The following is an 18,902-nucleotide window of genomic DNA, read 5'->3' as shown; positions in this document are numbered from 1 at the left end:
TGGGGGCATTCTGGGTCATGGTGGGGGCAGGTGGCACCACGGCAGGAGTGCAGGGCGCAGTTTCTCCTTGCTCTGCTTCTGCCTGGGACTGGCTGACTGCAAGCATGAAAATCAAAGAGCATGAATAATGGCATTGCCTTTTCTATAATAAATGTAAATTCTCTTTTCAGTATAGTGCACACAGTTCTTCTTGACATCAAGTTTACACAACTCACACTTTTCAGAAATTGTGATCCTTAACTATGCCCCTTGCACTTTGCGGGAGTAGAACGTTTAGAGCCCAAAAAGTTAATCTGGAATTCCATGTGATTGGCTGAGAGAATTGCACATCATTCTATAGCCAGAGGACAGGGAGTTCTGAGGGGAGAACTGAATTGAGAACCAGAGTGAATGGTTGTTCTGTTGCACCTCAAACTTCTTTACAGCCAGATAAAGTACACCCCAATAAAAGTTTTACCTTTATATGGTGCTAGAAGCTAAAATGAGTAAACTGAAGTTACTGTACTTCTGTTGCTGGAAAATAATGGTAGGAAACACTTAAGACAGTATGAAAAGAGAAAGACCCACCATGAGAAGGATTGGTTCAGTAAAAGTACCTATGACCCTCAGTTTGCATGACCAGAGCAAGATTTCCAGTGGTCTACTGAGTCAGGTTCAAGGTGTGGAATAATATGATTGGCACAAAGCTGGGGAGATTCATCAACAGAGTTTCAATTGACACCACAAGAGAAAGGAGATGATCAACATAGGAATTTCAGTGAAAGAGAGCAAGCAGCAGAGGTCTACCTGGAGGGGCCAGGTCAAATAGAATCAAAGATGTAAGGCTTCAGGTGTCTATGTATCAATGTTCAAAGTCTGGGCAATAAGAAGGTGATGGAACAGTTAAAGTTTTGGACTAGGTTTGCCAACTTTGGGGGTGGAGTTTGGGGAGGGTGAGGTTTGAGGAGGGGAGGAACATCAATGGGATATAATACCATGGAACTCATCCCCATTATTTGATCCAGGGGAACTGAGCTATGTCAAATAGAATTCAGTTGAAATACCAGGAGTTCTCCTGGCCCTACTTGGAGGCTGGGGACCATTTTTTGAGCAAGTATCTGGGAGACCCAAGTTCAACATTCCATTGTGCCATGGACTTTCACTGGGTGACTTTGGGCCAGTTCCACATTCTATAGGGCTCTTGTGAGGATAAAATGGAGGGCAGGAGATTTCTGTAAGCTATTTTAGATCCCCCTTGTGGAAAAATATGAAGAAAAAAAAATATAGTTGAAGATCGGAGGGCAGATAAAAGGATTGTAGTTGGACGGGTAGGAAAGGGGGAAAAATAAGCCTAGAAAAGTGAGGATATGAGGATTGCCAGGAGGAGGAAAAGAGGAAATAGTGGGTGGAGGGTGATGTAGGAAATAATGAGGCAAACCTGCAAGTCCCAGTTTTCCTAGGTGAGACTGTCTGTGGGAGGGAAAGAGAGGAAGCAGGAAAAGGGGAGAAACTTTAGGGTTTTCAAAGACGACAGAGAAAAAATATGAGGTAAATGAAAATTCCCCCTTCAACAAATTCTCAAACTTGTGTGATCTAAGTTGTTTTTCAATTGGTAATTTAAGGCCATCTCCAGCAGAATGTGGAGTAATAGAGTACCAATTAAGGTTCAAATCCCCACTTTACCTTGGAAGTTCCCTGGGTGATCTTAGGCCAGTCATTGTCTCTCAAGTTAGCCTACCTCAGAGAGTTATTGTAGCTATAACACTGAAAAGAGAGAATGGAGTGGTAAGCGATTTTGTGTCCCCACTGGGTTAGGGAGGCATAAAAATCTAAATAAATAAAATTGAAATACAAAAACAGCAACATAGTTAAGATTCTAAATTAAAGATACCAGAGGAAAAGGTTGCCTCTCATTTTCTTAGGGACGAGACCAAGAATATTCAACAGTCTGTGATTCATCCCAGCAAAAAATTAAATATTTGACCACATGGAGGTTGCCATGGAGTGGTCAAAACACAGTTTGCTGATGTGGTTGTCAGGCAGCATAATCTACATTATTTTTCAAATGCTAGTGAGTCAATATTTGCATAAGCCATCAATGATTCATCCTTTCAAATGAGAGTCTGTGATGGTGGCTCCAGTAGCATATATCATTTGTAAACATATGAACTTTAGGTTTGAACAATATGAACAAGGAATGGAATTCAAAGAACTACTAAAGCTAACCCAAATGGCATGAACTGACCCACAATAATTTCTTTTCTTGAAGAAGTGACTTCCAAACCAACTCAAACTATTTTTGGAATTGCTACTGCTATGGGTTTGTAGAATTAATTGCACAGTTCTGTGGATCCTGATCTTTAACATTTTTAAGTGAATGAGGATGGCCACTGTTAAAAAATACAGCATCCTCAGAAAGGGCTTATCAGTGAAGGTACAGTTTCAAAAGGAGAACTTTAAATCAATCCTTTTGTTTTCATTTTGAATGTCTGTTTACAGCACAATCCTACAGGGGGCTGAACAGGCTATTGGAACAAGTGTGGGGGTGCACCGGCATATTTGCCCTCCCTGCTGGCGTAAGTGGTGCTTATGCTGGTGGGGAGGGCAGCCAGGTAGGTGCACAGACGTGGAAGACACCACAGCCCCCAGAGCTGCATCAGAGTCCAGGTGGACACCAGTGTGGCTCTGGGCATTCTGGGGGTATTCCCATAGTTGAGCTGATTTAGTTGGCTTTCACCGGCTTAAACTAGGAATGTTCCTGTGTAGCGCAAGTCTGTTATAGACTTTGAGAAATTGCAGGTGGCCAGGAGTTTTTGGCATTCACTGCCTCCCCATGCTGCTTGTGAGCCCTCTGGAAGAAGCGAGTTGGTGTGGCAGCAACACCATCCCCTTTGGATGTGGCTGTTAATTGTTCCTCACATTCTGCCAAAACTACTTGACATTTATTCTCTTTTCTTCTTCTTAAACAAGAGTTCTTCTGTCACCTTAAGCAATAACAGATTTAGCTTTTGTGAGCTAGAAACTGAATTTGTTAAATGAAGCATAACATTCTATAATCTTTTGCAGGGGTTCCAATGGCAGGACCTGCTGCAGCAATACGATTACGGCAGTTTGTAGATCCAGCACCTAATGTTCCTGTAAGGTAAAGTATTAAACATCCCATACTCCTTGGAGATTCTGTATAGGAATCAGATGGTTGATTATTAGAGGCTACATGTATCACATATCAATCAATGGTCGTTTCCGCACGGGCAATTAATGGTGGCCTGGAGATGGTAAAAACGCCGTCTCCAGGCCGCCATTCACACAGGGGGCGCAGCTGCATCGCAGCTGCGCCACCCTCGCGCCGCCCGACCGCCGCGAAGCCGGTGTTTCCCCAGAGCGCTTGGAAGCGCTCTTGTTGGGGAAACGCCGCCGTGAAGCCACTGCCGAGCGAACGGCAGCGGCTTCACGACGCCTCCCCCACCCGGCACTTACCTTGTCCCCGGGCCTCCGGCGCGTCGCCGAGGCCTGGGGACACGCCCCCCTGCCCTGCGCCACTGGAGCAGGCGCGCAGGGCCAGGGGAGCGTGTTCCCAGGCCTCGGTGACGTGGCTGTTTCCAGGACCGTCCGTGCGGACGGTCCCAGCGTCGTCAGGTCGGCGTCATAAACGCCGACCCGGCCGCTTCCACCTTCGTGCGGAAACGGCCAATGTAAAATCAGCCTTTCAGAACATCTTTAAAATCTGCATGACATGAACTTGTAGCCATGTCATCAGCAGAAATTTCTAATGGTCAATGCTCAAATTAATAGATCAAATACAAAATTAAAATATTTTACTTATGCTGCTCAGAATCATGTGCCTAAAAGAGATTTTTAGTGTTAGAATGATCTTATTGGGCTCAAAGTGCTGTTAAGATCTAAAGTAATACAAAATGAATTGTGTACAGTACAAAAGTCACAAAACGACCTATGAAGAACTTAACTATGCAGAGGCTATTATAATCAATACAAGCTGAACCCGTTGAATAAATATGTGTAGAATGCACGCACGTTTAATGTGTAAATTATTTACAAAACCATATATATAAATCCAAGGTGCTATAAAGAGCACAAAAAAGTATACTCTCAACTTAGATATTGGCGTTTTAGAGTGCTTCTACAGTTTCATGGCAGCCTTGCATCAAGTTAGCAGAGACAGTTGTCTAGATAGCTGCACAAGAGGTGAAATCACATAGAGATGCAGGTGTTTTAAAGTATGGTGTAAGGAATTCCAACAAGGCAGAAATAAAAGGCTTTTGGTTGAAAGACCATTTATTCAGACATCTTAGAAAGCTCATACACACGGCATGACTGGAATGGGGCCTCCCGCTTAAACTACAGAATATAACCCCCTTGTCCCATCCCCCTCCCGGTGTCTCCAGTCCCATTCTCATGGGAACGGAATTCTCATCTCACTCTATGAGATAAGCCCTCTAACAGTGTGGTTGCTGCGGATTCTGGCCCGTCGCCCGCGCCAGCGAACTCAGTCAAGGCCAAACAGCTGTGAAGAGAGTCAGTACCACTGAGATCTTTACATTCTGCTTCCCCTAAGAAAGAACCCTTCCCCCCCGGTTTCATTGGAAAGGCACGATGGAAAGCAGAAATAAGGGAGGGGGCATCGATGTTTTCTGAATATACCCATTGATTGTGGCCAGAAGAATACCCCACCCAAGAAACTAAATATTGCAAGCGTTTGCGATTGAAACGAGAGTCCAGAACAGCATCAATTTTATAGTGCTTGTGGCCCTCAATTATGGTCGGCGGGGGTATCTCCGGAGGGTCGTGCCAGGCATTGGAAGCGGGAGCCTCCTTGAGCAAACTGGAATGAAAGACGGGATGGATATTACTTAAGGAATTAGGCAGTTCTAAACGAGCAGTAACATCATTGATCACTTTTGTAATTCTAAACGGACCCACGAATTTCTTGCCCAGTTTTGAATATTTGTGAACGTCTCTAAGATTCTTAGTAGACAAATAAACCCAAGCCCCCACACGTAAAGGGAAGTCAGAACGATGTTTATCCGCCTGAAACTTTTGTGAGTCCTTGGCTTGGTGCAGGGCGGTCTGGACGGACTTCCACCCCTCGGCCAGGGATGAAATCCATTGATTGAATTCTGGAGGATGCAGCGCTTCCGTGGGCAGTTGGGGCAGTGGTGGGAAAGAACGCCCCGACACAATTTCAAAGGGAGTTTTCTGTGTGCTGCTATCAATGGCATTGTTGTAAGTTTATTCTGCAAATGGGATTAACTCGCGACCAATTGTCTTGATGGTAGTTAGTGTAACAACGCAAATACTGCTCTAGAGTTCTGTTCGTCCTCTCTGATTCACCGTCACTTTGAACGTGGTAGGGCAGCAACCGGGTGGTTCCCAACAAGCCCAGGAAAGCCTTCCAAAATTTGGAGACGAATTGGGGCCCGCGGTCGGACACCACCTTGGAGGGGCGGAGTGTAGGCGATAGATATGTTGAATAAACAATCGCGCCAATTTAGGGGCAGAGGGAATGGTGGTGCAGGGGATAAAATGTGCTTGTTTGGAGAACAGGTCCACCACTACCCATAAGACAGTGTTTCCCTGGCTTTCCGGCAAATCCGTGAATAAAATCCATTGGAAATAACCTCCCAGGGACGGGAGGCAACAGGGAGAGGTTTTAAAAGGCCGGGGTTTTCCCGGAATGGACTTGGCCTCAGCGCAGACCGTAACACCCCTTGATATAAGTCTCAATGTCTTTGCGCATGGCGCGCCACCAGAACTGGCGACGGGCCAGATGTAGCGCTTTGAGGAAGCCAAAATGTCCAGCCGACCTGGCATCGTGGCAGGCTTCGAGAACCTGCTTGGCGGAGGGGAGGCACTTACCAACATCCCCCCCCCGCTTCCAAACGCCATCCTCCAAGCTGCATCTGGGGTCTCCTTCCGCTGGAAGTTCAAGGAGCCCGGCCTCCTCGAAGTTCCCGCAGGAAGGGGAGACGATACCGGAATGGGCGAAGGGGAGGAGGAGCGAGGTCTGTGACCTAGTGACAGCCATACCCAGCTGGGAGGGGAGAGCACGGTGCGCGGGATATCTCGTAACGAAGAACCGCCCCCCTCCCCGGGAAGGCGAGACAGCGACTCAGCCAGTTTATTGGTTTTTCCAGGGAAAAAATGGACGGTGAAGGAGAAGGGAGAAAAAATCAGCCCAACGTAGCTGCTTAGCGGACATTCTGAGGGTAGAGAGGGCGGCCAAATTTCATGATCCGACCAAACTTGGAAGGGGTGTTTGGCCCCCTAAGCCAGTGACGCCAGGTGCATAGCCACCTTGATAGCAGCAGTCTCTTTATCCCCTACGGTCCAGTTGAGCTCAGGGCCAGAAAACTTTTGGATAAGTAAGCACACGGCACAAGTTTACCATCTTTATTTCTCTGCAAGAGGGCTGCGCCGAGCGCCTTGTCCGATGCATCCACGTGAACTACGAAAGGAAGGTCGGGGTCGGGGTGTTTCAGAATGGGTTCGGTAGTGAAAGCTGCTTTCAGATGCTGGAATGCCGATTGACATTCCTGAGACCAAGGGAGGGGAGCCCCGGGCTTAGCAGCCTGTGAATCCTTGCCTTTGGTGCGTAAGAGATCTGTGAGCGGAAGGGCCAGTTTAGCAAATTGGGGTATAAAATCACGATAGAAATTGGCAAAACCAAGGAAGGATTGCAATTCTTTTCTGTTGGTGGGGGCCAGCCATTGAAGTACCACGTCTACTTTTGCAGGATCCATTTTTAAGCCGTCGGGTGAGATCCGATAGCCTAAATAGTCTATGGAGGACTGATGAAAACAGCACTTTGACAGTTTCGCGAAGAGAGAGTTGTCAAGTAAACGTTGTAACACCTCTCGAACCAGGGCTTCATGCTCTTCCATAGTTTGTGAATAAATCAAGACATCATCTAAGTACACGACCACCCCTTTATACAATAAATCTTGCAAAACCTCATTGATTAGGGCCATAAAAGCTCCGGGGGCTCCAGCCAAACCGAATGGCATTATTAGGTATTCATATTGTCCAAATTTAGTATTAAACGCTGTTAAATGTTCATAGTCTTCCGCAATTCTGACCCTGTAATAGGCCTCTCTTAAATCCAACTTAGTAAAAATCCGGCCCTTGCCCAGTGCATCTAAGAGGTCTTTGATTAAGGGCAAAGGATATTTATTGGACATGGAAACAGCATTTAATCCACGGTAATCAGTACAAAGTCTCAAGGAGCCATCTTTTTTCTTTACAAACAGAACAGGGGCGGCATGGGTGTGTTTGGTGGCTCGTCGTATGAACTGGGCATGAGCCAGATTCTTATCCAAGAAAGCACGGAGCTCCTTTTCTTCTGTGGGACTCATGCGATAGATTCTACCCTTGGGCAGTTGAGCTCCGGGCTGCAAAATGATTTTGCAATCGGTATCCCTATGAGGGGGCAACTGATCGCATTCTTGCTCCTGAAACACCCTGGCCAGATCTTTATAAGCTTGTGGGATATCGGTGGGATTAGAAGTCACCGACGTGTGTAAGGCGGTGGAAGCCAGCGGTTCAATGTCATTTGAGGCGGGTTTTCCCCACTTCATGTGTTCCCCGCAGGGGGTCAGTGAATTCTAGAATTAGCTCTTTCCAAATAATATTTGGCTCATGTAATAACAACCATGGCATGCCCAAGACAATGGAGTGTTTGGCCACTGGAGCAAGAACGAAACTAATTTTTTTCCCAATGGTCAGCGAACGGAGCAAAACAGGTTGCGCTTTGAATCGGGCTGGCCTTCCGCTTCCAAGTGGGCTGCCATCCATTTGAGTAAACGGAATGGCCTTCACTAGGGGAATTCGGTCTAAGCCAAGTTCCTCAGCCACCTGCGTCGCATTAAACAGTGGGAGCAGCCAGAATCAACGAGGGCGGAGGCTATAATAATGCGGTATGCTTGGCAGGGTTGGCTAAAGAGGCTTGAATAGTAATGGGCGCGCTGCCCTCACTCACCGAATCTGAGTAGGACCCATGTCCATGGGCGCCGAAGATAGGCAAACCGCCACTTCCCCTCCCTCAAGTCCCTCCTCGATGAAGCGGCTTTGGACGAAAGCCTGGGGGGAGGCCCAGACTTCCGTGGAGGCTTGGCAGAGGGGGTGCGTGAGACCGAACGGCGGGCTTCTGTTTTGGGACAGTTGGCAGCCAGATGGCCAGGACCACCGCAATAGAGGCATAATCCCAAACGACGGCGGCGTTCAGATGTGGTCTCTGTGGAGACGGCTTGGAGCTTGGTTTTGCGAAGTTGTTGGGGCAACCGTGGTGGTTTTCGGGTGTGGGCGCCCCCGGCACGAGCGTACTCTAGACGGGCTGCTACTTGTGATCCCAGATCGATCCACTCAGCTGACGGTGTGCGCTGGATGCGGATGAGGAGAACTGTCTCCGGGTTTGGTATTCATAGCCTCGGCGAAGTATTCACATTTCATGTGTTCGGGCCAGTCAGGAGGAAGTTTTAGTAGCCGCCGACGAAATTCACGGGCAAATGCGGCAAAAGAACGGTTGCCCTGCTGAATGGACTTTATGGTACGAATGGCTTCGTTTTCAGCATCCGGATCTTGGAAACGGGCACGTAAGGCTTGGAGAAATCCGGCCACTGTGCAAGTATCATCAGCTTGCAATTCATAAAGAGTCACAAACCAGTCAGCAGCCACCCCATCCAAGACGGACCCGATGTCCCGTATCTTTTCACGTTCAGAACGATACAAATCATCAAATTCCTCCATATGTGCGTCCAGTTGCAGGATGAAGTAGGGGAGTTTAGAGGTGGTCCCGTCGAAACGGGCAGGGATGGGGGGGCCTATAATATCCTCTTTCAACAGCTCTTGGAGCCCGCTGGGGCTGTGGTTGCAACGGCTGGGGCGGTGGGGCTGGGAGAGCAGGGGCCGGCTGAGTTACCGCCGGTTGAGGAGGTAGAGCGGGACCTTGCACCGTCGTCCCTCCGGCGAGAAAGGAGGCAGCCGGGATTGAAGTAGGACCTTGCAGCGTCGACCCCATGGCAGGGGTAGCGGTGGTAGGCGCTCTGGTAAAGGCGTAAGCACCGACCCGGGTTCTTGCCATCGTATCCCGCTGCCTCTTCAGCTCTTGCTCCAAGGCAGCCAATTCTCTTTCTTTGGCGAAGTTAAGGCATCTTGACGCGCATGTAAGGCCCATTTTTTCAATGCGATCCAGTTTTGCTTTGTTCATCACGCTGAATGGCCGCAGAGTCAACTCGCTCTGGCGTTTTGATGGCCCTAATGCTTTCGCGCTGGCGTTCCAGATCTAGCTTTGGAGTGATCCAAGACCTTGTCATGGACCGATAAGTTCTGGTTGATACTGCCGTTGCAACGCTTCTTTGGCCCGGTTCAGCTCGAGTTGGACGTCCTTGCGTTGTTGTTCTCGGTCCCTTTGCAGGCATTCACGATCTTTTTGCAGCTGTTCGCGTTCCTCCTCCCAGAGTCTGCGTTCCCGGTTCCATGCCTCTTTAGCATCGCGCAGTCGGGCCACTTCATCGTCCCAACTTTCTTTGGACGGGAGGGGAAATAAATCTGGATGGGGAGTCAGGTCTTCTTCGGATTCCTCCTCTCCGGATGGTAACTCCTCCAGTCCTCCAACGGGTTCGGACGGCTCCATGGGGCGCCTCTGGCACATCAACTGCTACAGGCCCGGGGGCTGGAAATCCGGATTGGGAACCGCACGGAAACCCCTCCCGATCACCGATCCTGATCTCGATCAACGTCCCGGGTTTCGACTGTGGACTTGGGATGGGCCCGTGCTATGCCACTGGGGATCCTTGGGAGCATCATCGAAGCATGGAGTCAAGGAATCGCTCAATTGACTCCTGGGTGGCCGCATGAAGTGTAGTCAGACCCATCTCTTCCGAAACAGGTTGCATCTGGGGTTTGTAATCCACACGGAAACGGGTAGAGATCCGATCCACAGGCGCTCGATCCATAGACAGCGCCCCAAACGACTCATGCAAATCCACATGGTCACATCCGCATCCCTCATCCCAACGAAGTAGGGGAAGACTCATGCTGGAACGAGGACGGGAGAGAGTCACCAGCGAGACCCGTTCCCCCACTGGTTCCTCAGAATCAGGAAGGGAAGGCTCGGAACCCTCTATGGGGGCTACCGCGCCTTCCACAGTTTCAGGAATATTCAATCTCTGCATGTTAAAACACCAGAGATCCACTGAGCGTTAAAAAGAAAAATAAAGATGGATTCCAGTCATAATGTAAGGAATTCCAACGAGGCAGAAATAAAAGGCTTTTGGTTGAAAGACAATTTATTCAGACATCTTAGAAAGCTCATACACACGGCATGACTGGAATGGGGCCTCCCGCTTAAACTACAGAATATAACCCCCTTGTCCCATCCCCCTCCCGGTGTCTCCAGTCCCATTCTCATGGGAACGGAATTCTCATCTCACTCTATGAGATAAGCCCCCTAACAGTGTGGTTGCTGCGGATTCTGGCCCGTCGCCCGTGCCAGGGAACTCAGTCAAGGCCAAACGGCTGTGAAGAGATTCAGCATCACTGAGATCTTTACACTGGTGAAATATATAGGCCAACAATTTCTGAAGTCTCATAGCAGCCTTGCAGTAGGTCAGCAGTGAGTCACCTACATAGCTGTTTAAGGAGCAAAGTGAAAGGATTCTTGGAAAAAATTGTAAGTAATTTTGGATATATTGTATTGTATCTTTTGTACTGTATATAATTTATTCATGAGATGTATTGGGTGAAATTTTGTGATATAGCATGGTTTTGAAAGTTCTGATAAAGTGCAGTGGTATGCATGAAACATTTTGAGGTACAGTTGGATTCCATGTTAACAACAGGCACTGGCTACAGAACAATGATCAGACATCCACCACTGTCTGACTATTGAAGGGACTAGAATGCCATGAAATGCTTACAATTGTTCAGGTCTTATGAGCTACATGTTGCTGAAAGTTGAGAATATACTTTCTGTGCTTTTTTGTATCACCTTGGATTTATATGTATGGTTTTGTGAATAATTTACAAGTGTGTGCATTTTTCAGGGTTTTTTTTCAACAGCTCATTGTATTGATTATGATAGCCTATATACAGTCAAGTTCTTCATAGATTGTTTTGAAATTCTGCAGTATTGAGATGAACATGAGCTAGCAGGCAACAAATACATTTGAAAGATCTAAAGAGACAGAATACTGTAAAAGTCCTAGGCTGTAACTCTGCACGTACATAGGGTCAATCAGATACAACTGTAAAAGTCCTAGGCTGCATCTCTACATATTCATAGGGTTAATCAGACACAAGGGGGGGGGGATTTGGGAAGTGGACCCCTGAAATTTATTGCAGATCTCTAGTTATGTTGTAGATGTGTTGAAAGAGTCACTTGAATTGTAACTTTGGTCGCTCATAGAAGTCAATAAACCCACAGAAAGTCCTACACTGATTTTAAGGCTGTGTTGAAGCCTTTTAATATGTTCTAGGACAGGGGTAGGGAACCTGCGGCTCTCCAGATGTTCAGGAACTACAATTCCCATCAGCCCCTACCAGCATGGCCAATTGGCCATGCTGACAGAGGCTGATGGGAATTGTAGTTCCTGAACATCTGGAGAGCCGCAGGTTCCCTACCCCTGTTCTAGGATGATCTAAACTGCAATCTCCAGTACCTATTTGCCTGCACACCTTAAAGAGATGAAGCTTGAACTGAGCTGCCTTGTGCTGCATAGCCAATGTGAATGAGGCACAGCTATGCTAATTTATGCATGACACAGTTCAGTGTTTTGGCAATCCCTCCCATTGACCTAATGTTCATCTGCACAGAACTAATTGGTAGATGAACAAATAGGAATTGCTTCATAATTCATCAGCAGTTCGGACAGATATCTCTTCCCCCTACAATACTGCAATGCTGGGGGCAATGCTAAACTGGATTAATTACCATTTTGTTTCCCTATTTGATTAGGTAATAACTTGCAAGTTCAATAGATATCTGTAGAAAAGTGAAACATAGGGAACACTTTGTAAACTTTCAGTATGTCAGAATAAAAAGTGGTTTATCTTAAACAACCTCTTCTAGCTTCCTGGCTTGAAGGGCCCTTTCATGATCCCTGGTTGCCTCATTCAAACGCAGACTCCCTGGCACAGGGATGACTAGGCTGACTCAGCTTCCACTGCACCCCATTAAGGTGTTTGTAAGGAAGAACTAAGAACAATGTCATCATTAATTCCTGAGCTCTTGCCTACACTGAAGTATGGAGTGTTGTTAAAAAAAAGTGTGTTTCGTTTTAGAAAGACCTTTCATTCAACCTAATTAATATGTCTTGTATTTTTAATCTAAGGATGTGAAGTCACATCTTAACTGTATTCTAGAACATTTCTTGCTCCTTCTTTTCTATGAACATATTGCAAAAGGGTTTTGTTCTCCCTTAAAGCTTCACTTGCTGAATAGCGTCAGTAATAATATTCTTAAAGAACAATAAGTTTTTGGCAACAAACTAGGAGAAGCACATTTTATACCTAGACTTAAAATAACTTTAGTATATTTGCTGTTATTTTTTTAAAACAGCAGTAATAACAATCACCTATTAGGACTGATCCAGACATATTAGGACTGATCCAGACATAACTGGAGTTTAGAGTTTAGAGGCCATGCAATCCTTCCTCACCCCGCTCACCACAAATTCCCTCCATCTGTTTTGTTGAAATTTGTTGTTATATTCAGTTGTTGACAGATGGGTTGTAATGCATTCCCAATTACTCTTACCTTACTTTGAGAATCTCTATTAAACACTAGCGGGGCCCGGCCACGCATTGCTGTGGCAATTGTCCTTCTCATCACAGTCCACAACCCACACAGATGTCCATGCAGGTCCAATGATCCACAGCATAGCTTTTTGGGGTGGTCAAATGGAATCCCACTTTCCCTTTTCAATTCACATTGTTATATGGTGGTGTCTTGTTTTTTTAGTATAATGTAACCCTTTCCATTCCGCAACGGAACTGTCCAGAGTGCAAATCCCGCTGTCCATGAGGCTGGTTGACACGCACAGTCCTGGCTTGGGTAAGGCAGAACTGGGGCAAGGAGGCTATCCCAGTCAGGCATCAGAGGCAGGGTGGTGAGGCACTCAGATCGAGGCCAGCTCTCTGGGTTCTTAAAGGGCCATGTGCAAAAGAAGCGGAGCCAGTAGCGTTGGTTCACCCCTACCCCGTGGATTTTCTTAGAAGAAAAAGGCAAACTCCAGCTCGCTTTTAGTAAAAGAGAGCTGTGGTGAATATGGGTGAGGAAGTGGGTAAGTGGTGGTTGGATGTGAGGGAGGGCAGCGTGAGGTGTGTGAGGATGAGCTGGATGTGTATTGTGTGGTAGCAGTGGGTGAGGCACAGAGAGTGAAAGTTACCTGCTTGTGAGGGGGGGGGATCCCCACCTGACGTCTCACACAGCAAACTGTGTATGTGTTTCACTTCCACTCGTATTACCTACCAGTATTACCTATTTACTGTTTTCACTGTTCATCTCTGCCCATCTGCGCGAACATTGTAAGGGCATACCAACCCCTCCGGCCACAGGCATGCTGCACGAACATTCTAAGAATAACAGTTAAACACAGCCAGCTTCATGGCCTGGTGTGCCAGGATAAAGACGTTTTACCTGGCTCAGGTATGGACTTTCGGCGATTTGAAGGTCCAATTACCTGCCCGCAACAGGGAGGAACGTCATGTGAAAATTTGGGGGTGATCCGTCCAGCCGTTTCAGCGTTAAGGCGTGACTAACAAAGTCACTGTTAGCTTTTTATATAGAGAGATGGGTTCTCAAAAGGAACTTTTACTTAGATTTGCAGCATGTAAAACCAAACAGATATTTGTGCACAAATATCCACAAAATACAAAAATCATTGGTGTCACATGAAATTGCTTGTCAACTGTTATCATTATAACTGTGCTTAAGTACTTTAGTCTTTTTATTGGTCTATGACCATGTTGAATAAAATTAATGAATATCTGCAAAGCCTGGATAATTGTACACCGTGTATATTAATTGCTGTGGTCATACTAATAATTCCAGTTTCTAGTTCATCTCTGCAGATCCTTCTAAAGGTGCCACCCTGCATACAGGTAACATTGGTCATTGCCCATTCACTTGCATTCTCACTGGTGGCTCTTACACTGTAGAATGGTTTTCCAGGGGTAATTAGGAAGGTCCCTGCTCTTCTATTATTTTCACAAAACATACAAAGCAGATTTGTTCAGGAAGGAACTATCATAGGAGCAAAGCTGCTGGGCAATGGTTCTGTACATGTTCATAAAGTCTTCCCTGTACTGATTGTCCAGTTGCCTTAAACAAGTATGTTTATATGTATGGTTCTGTTCCACCCCTTTTTGAAATCATAGTCCAACTGCATGGTTCTATCTTAATAGGAATCTTTGCTGTTAGATTCAAAATCTTATCCATTGACTAAAAGGTTTTTTAAATCATATTTGTGATTTCCCTTGGATCCCAGTGAGAATGGACTATAAATGAAAATGAATATTCAGAGGAAATCTTGTAGTTAAAAGAAAAGAGAATTTGCTTAGACAAATGTAATTAGCTTTAATTTATACCCTTTGTTATTTTATTATTTTCAAGTCAGAATTTCTCTGCTGCAGGCATAGCCTGCACTAAGGGTATTTACTAATTTTGTATGACATTTTTTCAATTAGGGTTTAATAGAACCTAAAAAAATTTCGGGAAAAAATGAATTCTCATACAGGTATGGGTGGTTTTTTTGCTTTTTTTTAATGTTCAGGTTTATTAATCCCAAACCTGAAAAAATTCAACACAGCCTCTGTAACTGAGCCAAGCCCCATGGTTAGCTCCGCACAGACTGCTGCCTCTGGATCCATGTGGAGGTGGCAGAGTTCTGCACCAGCCAGCAGATAAATGAGAGGGAGAGGGAGGGAGGGGGCAGGGGATTCTCACCAGTTTTTTTTTAAACGTTGGTATTGCGGAAGCAGCCCAAAAAGTGCTGGAAAAAAAATCAGCATTATTCAGGATCTGATTTTCAGCACCCTTGAAATCACCACCTTTTTTTCAGGAGTAACTCACTCCCAAATACTTGTGTCGCCGGGGGTGTGTGTGTGTGTTAGTTTGGCTTCGTATTCTTGTGTGGGCATTCCAACCAAACGCATGAAAGTCATATGCCAAGTCAGACCATTAGTCTACCAAAGTCAAATATTGTCTACTAGAATTGACAAAGGATCTCACAAACTCAGGTAGAAGTATTTCATGCTGCCTACTTCCTTCTAACTGGAGATGCCAGGAGTGGAATCTGGAACCTTCTTGCAAAGAAAAGAGATGCTCCAGCACTGAGTCATGACACCTCCACACCATCATGGCATCATGACTCAGAATCTTCTAACTTTAAAACAACATTATGTCCTTTTTTTACCTATGTATCTGTGTTAATTCTAGAACAGCAAGTTGTCTTTAACAAGCTTAGCTGTTACATTACAGCCAGCATGATATAGTGGTCAAACCATCAGACAAATATCTTAGAGACTGGGGTCCAAATACCCACTCTGCCGTGAAGTTTACTGGTTAATCTTAAGCCAGTCATTGTATCTCAGTTTCACCTACTTTATAAGGTGGTTGTGAGGATAAAATGGGGAAGGACATTCAGGTCCTTAGGTGCAAGATAACAACATAGATAATTCTCAGGTCTCTAGGGTTTCTTCCCACAAGATTATTGATATTTTAGCAATAAATGTACTTGGAAAATTTGGAGGGGAGGGGTTGCTGTGAAATGCAGTATCAACACAGCAACAACAATACTTGAAACAAAGTCCTTACAGTGTTTTTATTTTCCTGCTAGAATTATTCATCATCAGGGAAAAGATGTTCGTGGTTACTATCCAGGGCAAATGGCTCGGGTTCATGTTGCCTATCCCCCTGAAAGACATCCGGGGTAAGAAAATATTTTTCTTTATCCTCTTACCTGTTCTAATTTGTAGGTGATGCTATCCTAAACAAAGTTATACCTTAAGTCCATTGAAGTCAATAGATGTAAGTTATAACCGCATAGGATGGCACTGTACAACAATCAGTAATAAGCACCAACCAAAAACATTATACAAAAGGCCCTTTACAATTTTGACTCAGGAAGTCAACTTAAAACAGAAAAGTGATCACCACATGAACAGAAGTGCAGACCAAGGATAAAAATGATATGATTTTTGGAAGCAGATATTTTTCTTGCGTAGGCTTGAACAATCACATTTATCTCGAACCTTTATTAGTGTTTAGCATTTGAGTGGAAATGCAAGCAATCATGTATTTTTGTTAATGCTTGATATTTAAAGATTTCTGGAAAAGATCATTCATACAAACAACAAAACCCAGCAGTGAATATTGAAAGCTATTTATTATATAATAGAGTGAACTTCCACAACAGAAAAAATTAACATAGTTTATACAGATTAACTGCAACTTCAATTGCACTATTTCAGAAGTCTGATGGAGGCCAAATAAACAGCAATAATTATGAGAGTTTCACTGGAAGCTGTCATGTTCCCACTGCCTACTAGCTTATGGATGGATTATAACTGAATGTTGCATTTCAATAGGCTATTAGAATAAGCATTTAGATATTTGGCTACTTGGATGGAGAGATCCTATTTTAATAAGCTGAATGTCAGCATGAGTTTACTAAATTGTTTATATTTTTCATCTAGGCCTTTTATAAAACTTCAGCCAGTTCCTCCTCCAGTAAAATGTGAAATTGTACCTCAGTATGATTTTGACTATTTAATTCTGAAGAGGTATATCCATTACCAAAGGACAAAGAAGAAACCCCATGACTGGTACACACAAACCACATACAGAGAAGCATTCACATTCCCATTTTGTGAATCAGGTGGGTAACTTCTACCAGCCTACCATGTAAACTCACCACATATTTTGATGGGAAAGCTCATCTTTTTTGCCTTGATTTAGATGTTCCATTTGATATATACTGTAATGGGAAAAGGCTAACAGAAGTTCTATACATTCTATAAAATGTAATTGAAGCAAAGCCCTGTGGTACTTCCAAGGAATAATATAGAAGGTAGTCAATAGGTTGGATAGAAAGAAGCACCTTAATTCTGATTGTTGATTAATATGTTGGATGTTTATTATAGTCCGGAAATAAAATTAATGACAGCTTTTCCCACAAAAAGACGAATACGAGCAAGTTTATGAAATTTGCCCAACAGCATCATTACATTCAAGTAAACTATTTTTTAAGCAAATCACGTAACAGGCTTTATTTCTGTCTACAACCAGTGTTTGTTTTTAATGTATACAAGCAACTGAAGTTAATGGGGAAACTCTTCTGAATCCTGTAAACTTGACATGTAAAGTAAAGCCATTAGCCCATGGATTAAAGTCTACAATCATATGATCATCTGTTGTAATCAGTAGCTGATTGTTCTGCCAAGCTAAAACATTCTTCCTGATCCTTCTTGAAAGGATAAGCTGATCTGAAGTATGTGGTATTTTTGGGGATCCTCTAAATATACAGAGGCCTAGATCAAAGAATCTGTATTACCAGTTCCTGCAGGGTTAAGGAAACTTAAAATAGTATTTTCAAGCAGCAGGTCTCTAAATCACAGAATAAATCTCTTTTTAATCTGAGGGAAGTAGCCCAAACGCTTTGTGTTTTGGTGAATGTCATTGGGGAAATGTCAAACCATTACTTTTTGCATGTCAGTTCTTCATAAAATTGTTTCAGGCAATGATCAATAGTGTTTTATTAGTTCAAGGAGTACAGCAGGTTCTTCCAACTTTGTTGGGCTCAGAAGGGAGTCGTTAGCTAAGAGAAACCAATGGAGAAGGGAGGAAATCATTCAAAGCAGAATGAGAATAAAGAAGAAATTGCAATTAACAGGAGGGGGGACTAATTTGATAGCAAAATATGATTTTTAAAAACAATCTGCATGAGCCTTCAGACGAAGGCTCATGTGTCAGAGTGAAGTCCAGGGGAGCTGCTGCTTGAGGTCATTAAGCATTGAAGAGATCATAACTGTGTTCTACTTACAGACACAGCCGAATTTGGGCGTCGTCCAGGACCTGATGCGGAATCATTATCAGTTTGGAAAAGTACTTCTGCCATGAAGAGGGGAATCGTTAAACCTTCATTTATGGGGCTGTGATAAGTTCTTACATCTGGAAACCCACCATCATCAATATGGAACGGTCTTTCAAGAATTCTTCTGATGGAAGTACCTCTAGCACTACATAGGTGTTGTGGCAATTATAAATACACACTGAATTGCTTTGAAATTTGAGGACTGAATTTTAAGATATAGAAAAACTATTAGTGACACATCAGAATGATAAAATTGAGCTACAGTAAAATAATCAGATGTATAACTGCGATGTGGCCTTCCCTTCCCTCTAAAACACAGCTCAAGCAAGAGAACAGCCAGTTTTGTGTAATAATCACTATACTATTAGGACTGGAGACACTCAGGTATGATACTCTACCAAGAAACTGTCAGGATTATATTGGAGCCGTCACTGTCAACCTAACTACCTCACACGGCTATTGTGAAGATAAATTGGGGTGTGTGATAAGAACTTAAGTGCAGCTCTGATATATCAAACCACTGATCCCTCTCTTCAGCATTCTGTATCATATAGGAGTCAACCAGTTACTCTACAGAGTCAAACATGACATAGAGGCTGAAGCCTTCCACTGATGTTTCCCTGGTACCCAGAGGTTTACCGCTTCTGAAAATGGAGGTTCCCTTCAGTAACTGTGGCTAGTAGTTATTGATAGACTTATCCTCCCTGAACCTGTACAGTCCCTGGCCATCTATGCTAATGGCCATCATTTTGTCCATTGACTGTGAACTCCCTAGTTTAAATACTTGAATAAAGAAGTGTTCCCCCCCCTTTTTGT

The 18,902-nt window shown here is 44.5% G+C and overlaps 1 protein-coding gene across 1 annotated transcript; it reads left to right on the top strand.

Annotated features, from left to right (window-relative positions):
• The first annotated feature begins 3,053 nt into the window (after nt 1–3,053).
• On the top strand, nt 3,054–18,394 carry LG01H1orf100 (linkage group 01 C1orf100 homolog). Its single transcript, XM_048484993.1, has 4 exons — nt 3,054–3,121; nt 15,831–15,923; nt 16,690–16,871; nt 18,038–18,394. Exons 1-4 carry the CDS (start codon nt 3,054–3,056, stop codon nt 18,148–18,150), a joined length of 456 nt encoding a protein of 151 aa, XP_048340950.1. The 3' UTR covers nt 18,151–18,394.
• Nucleotides 18,395–18,902: the final 508 nt, after the last annotated feature.

Source organism: Sphaerodactylus townsendi, linkage group LG01 (genome assembly GCF_021028975.2).
Source record: "Sphaerodactylus townsendi isolate TG3544 linkage group LG01, MPM_Stown_v2.3, whole genome shotgun sequence".
NCBI classification, from domain to species: Eukaryota; Metazoa; Chordata; class Lepidosauria; order Squamata; family Sphaerodactylidae; genus Sphaerodactylus; species Sphaerodactylus townsendi.
Note: the sequence above shows the minus strand (reverse complement) of the source record. Positions and strands in the feature narration are given on the sequence as shown.

Coding starts and splice junctions, on each gene's coding strand:
- LG01H1orf100 (XM_048484993.1), top strand. CDS start 3,054: ATGGCAGGACCTGCTGCAGCAATACGATTACGGCAGTTTGTAGATCCA. Junction 15,924..16,689: donor CCCCCTGAAAGACATCCGGG/GTAAGAAAATAT, acceptor TTTTTCATCTAG/GCCTTTTATAAAACTTCAGC. Junction 16,872..18,037: donor ATTCCCATTTTGTGAATCAG/GTGGGTAACTTC, acceptor TTCTACTTACAG/ACACAGCCGAATTTGGGCGT.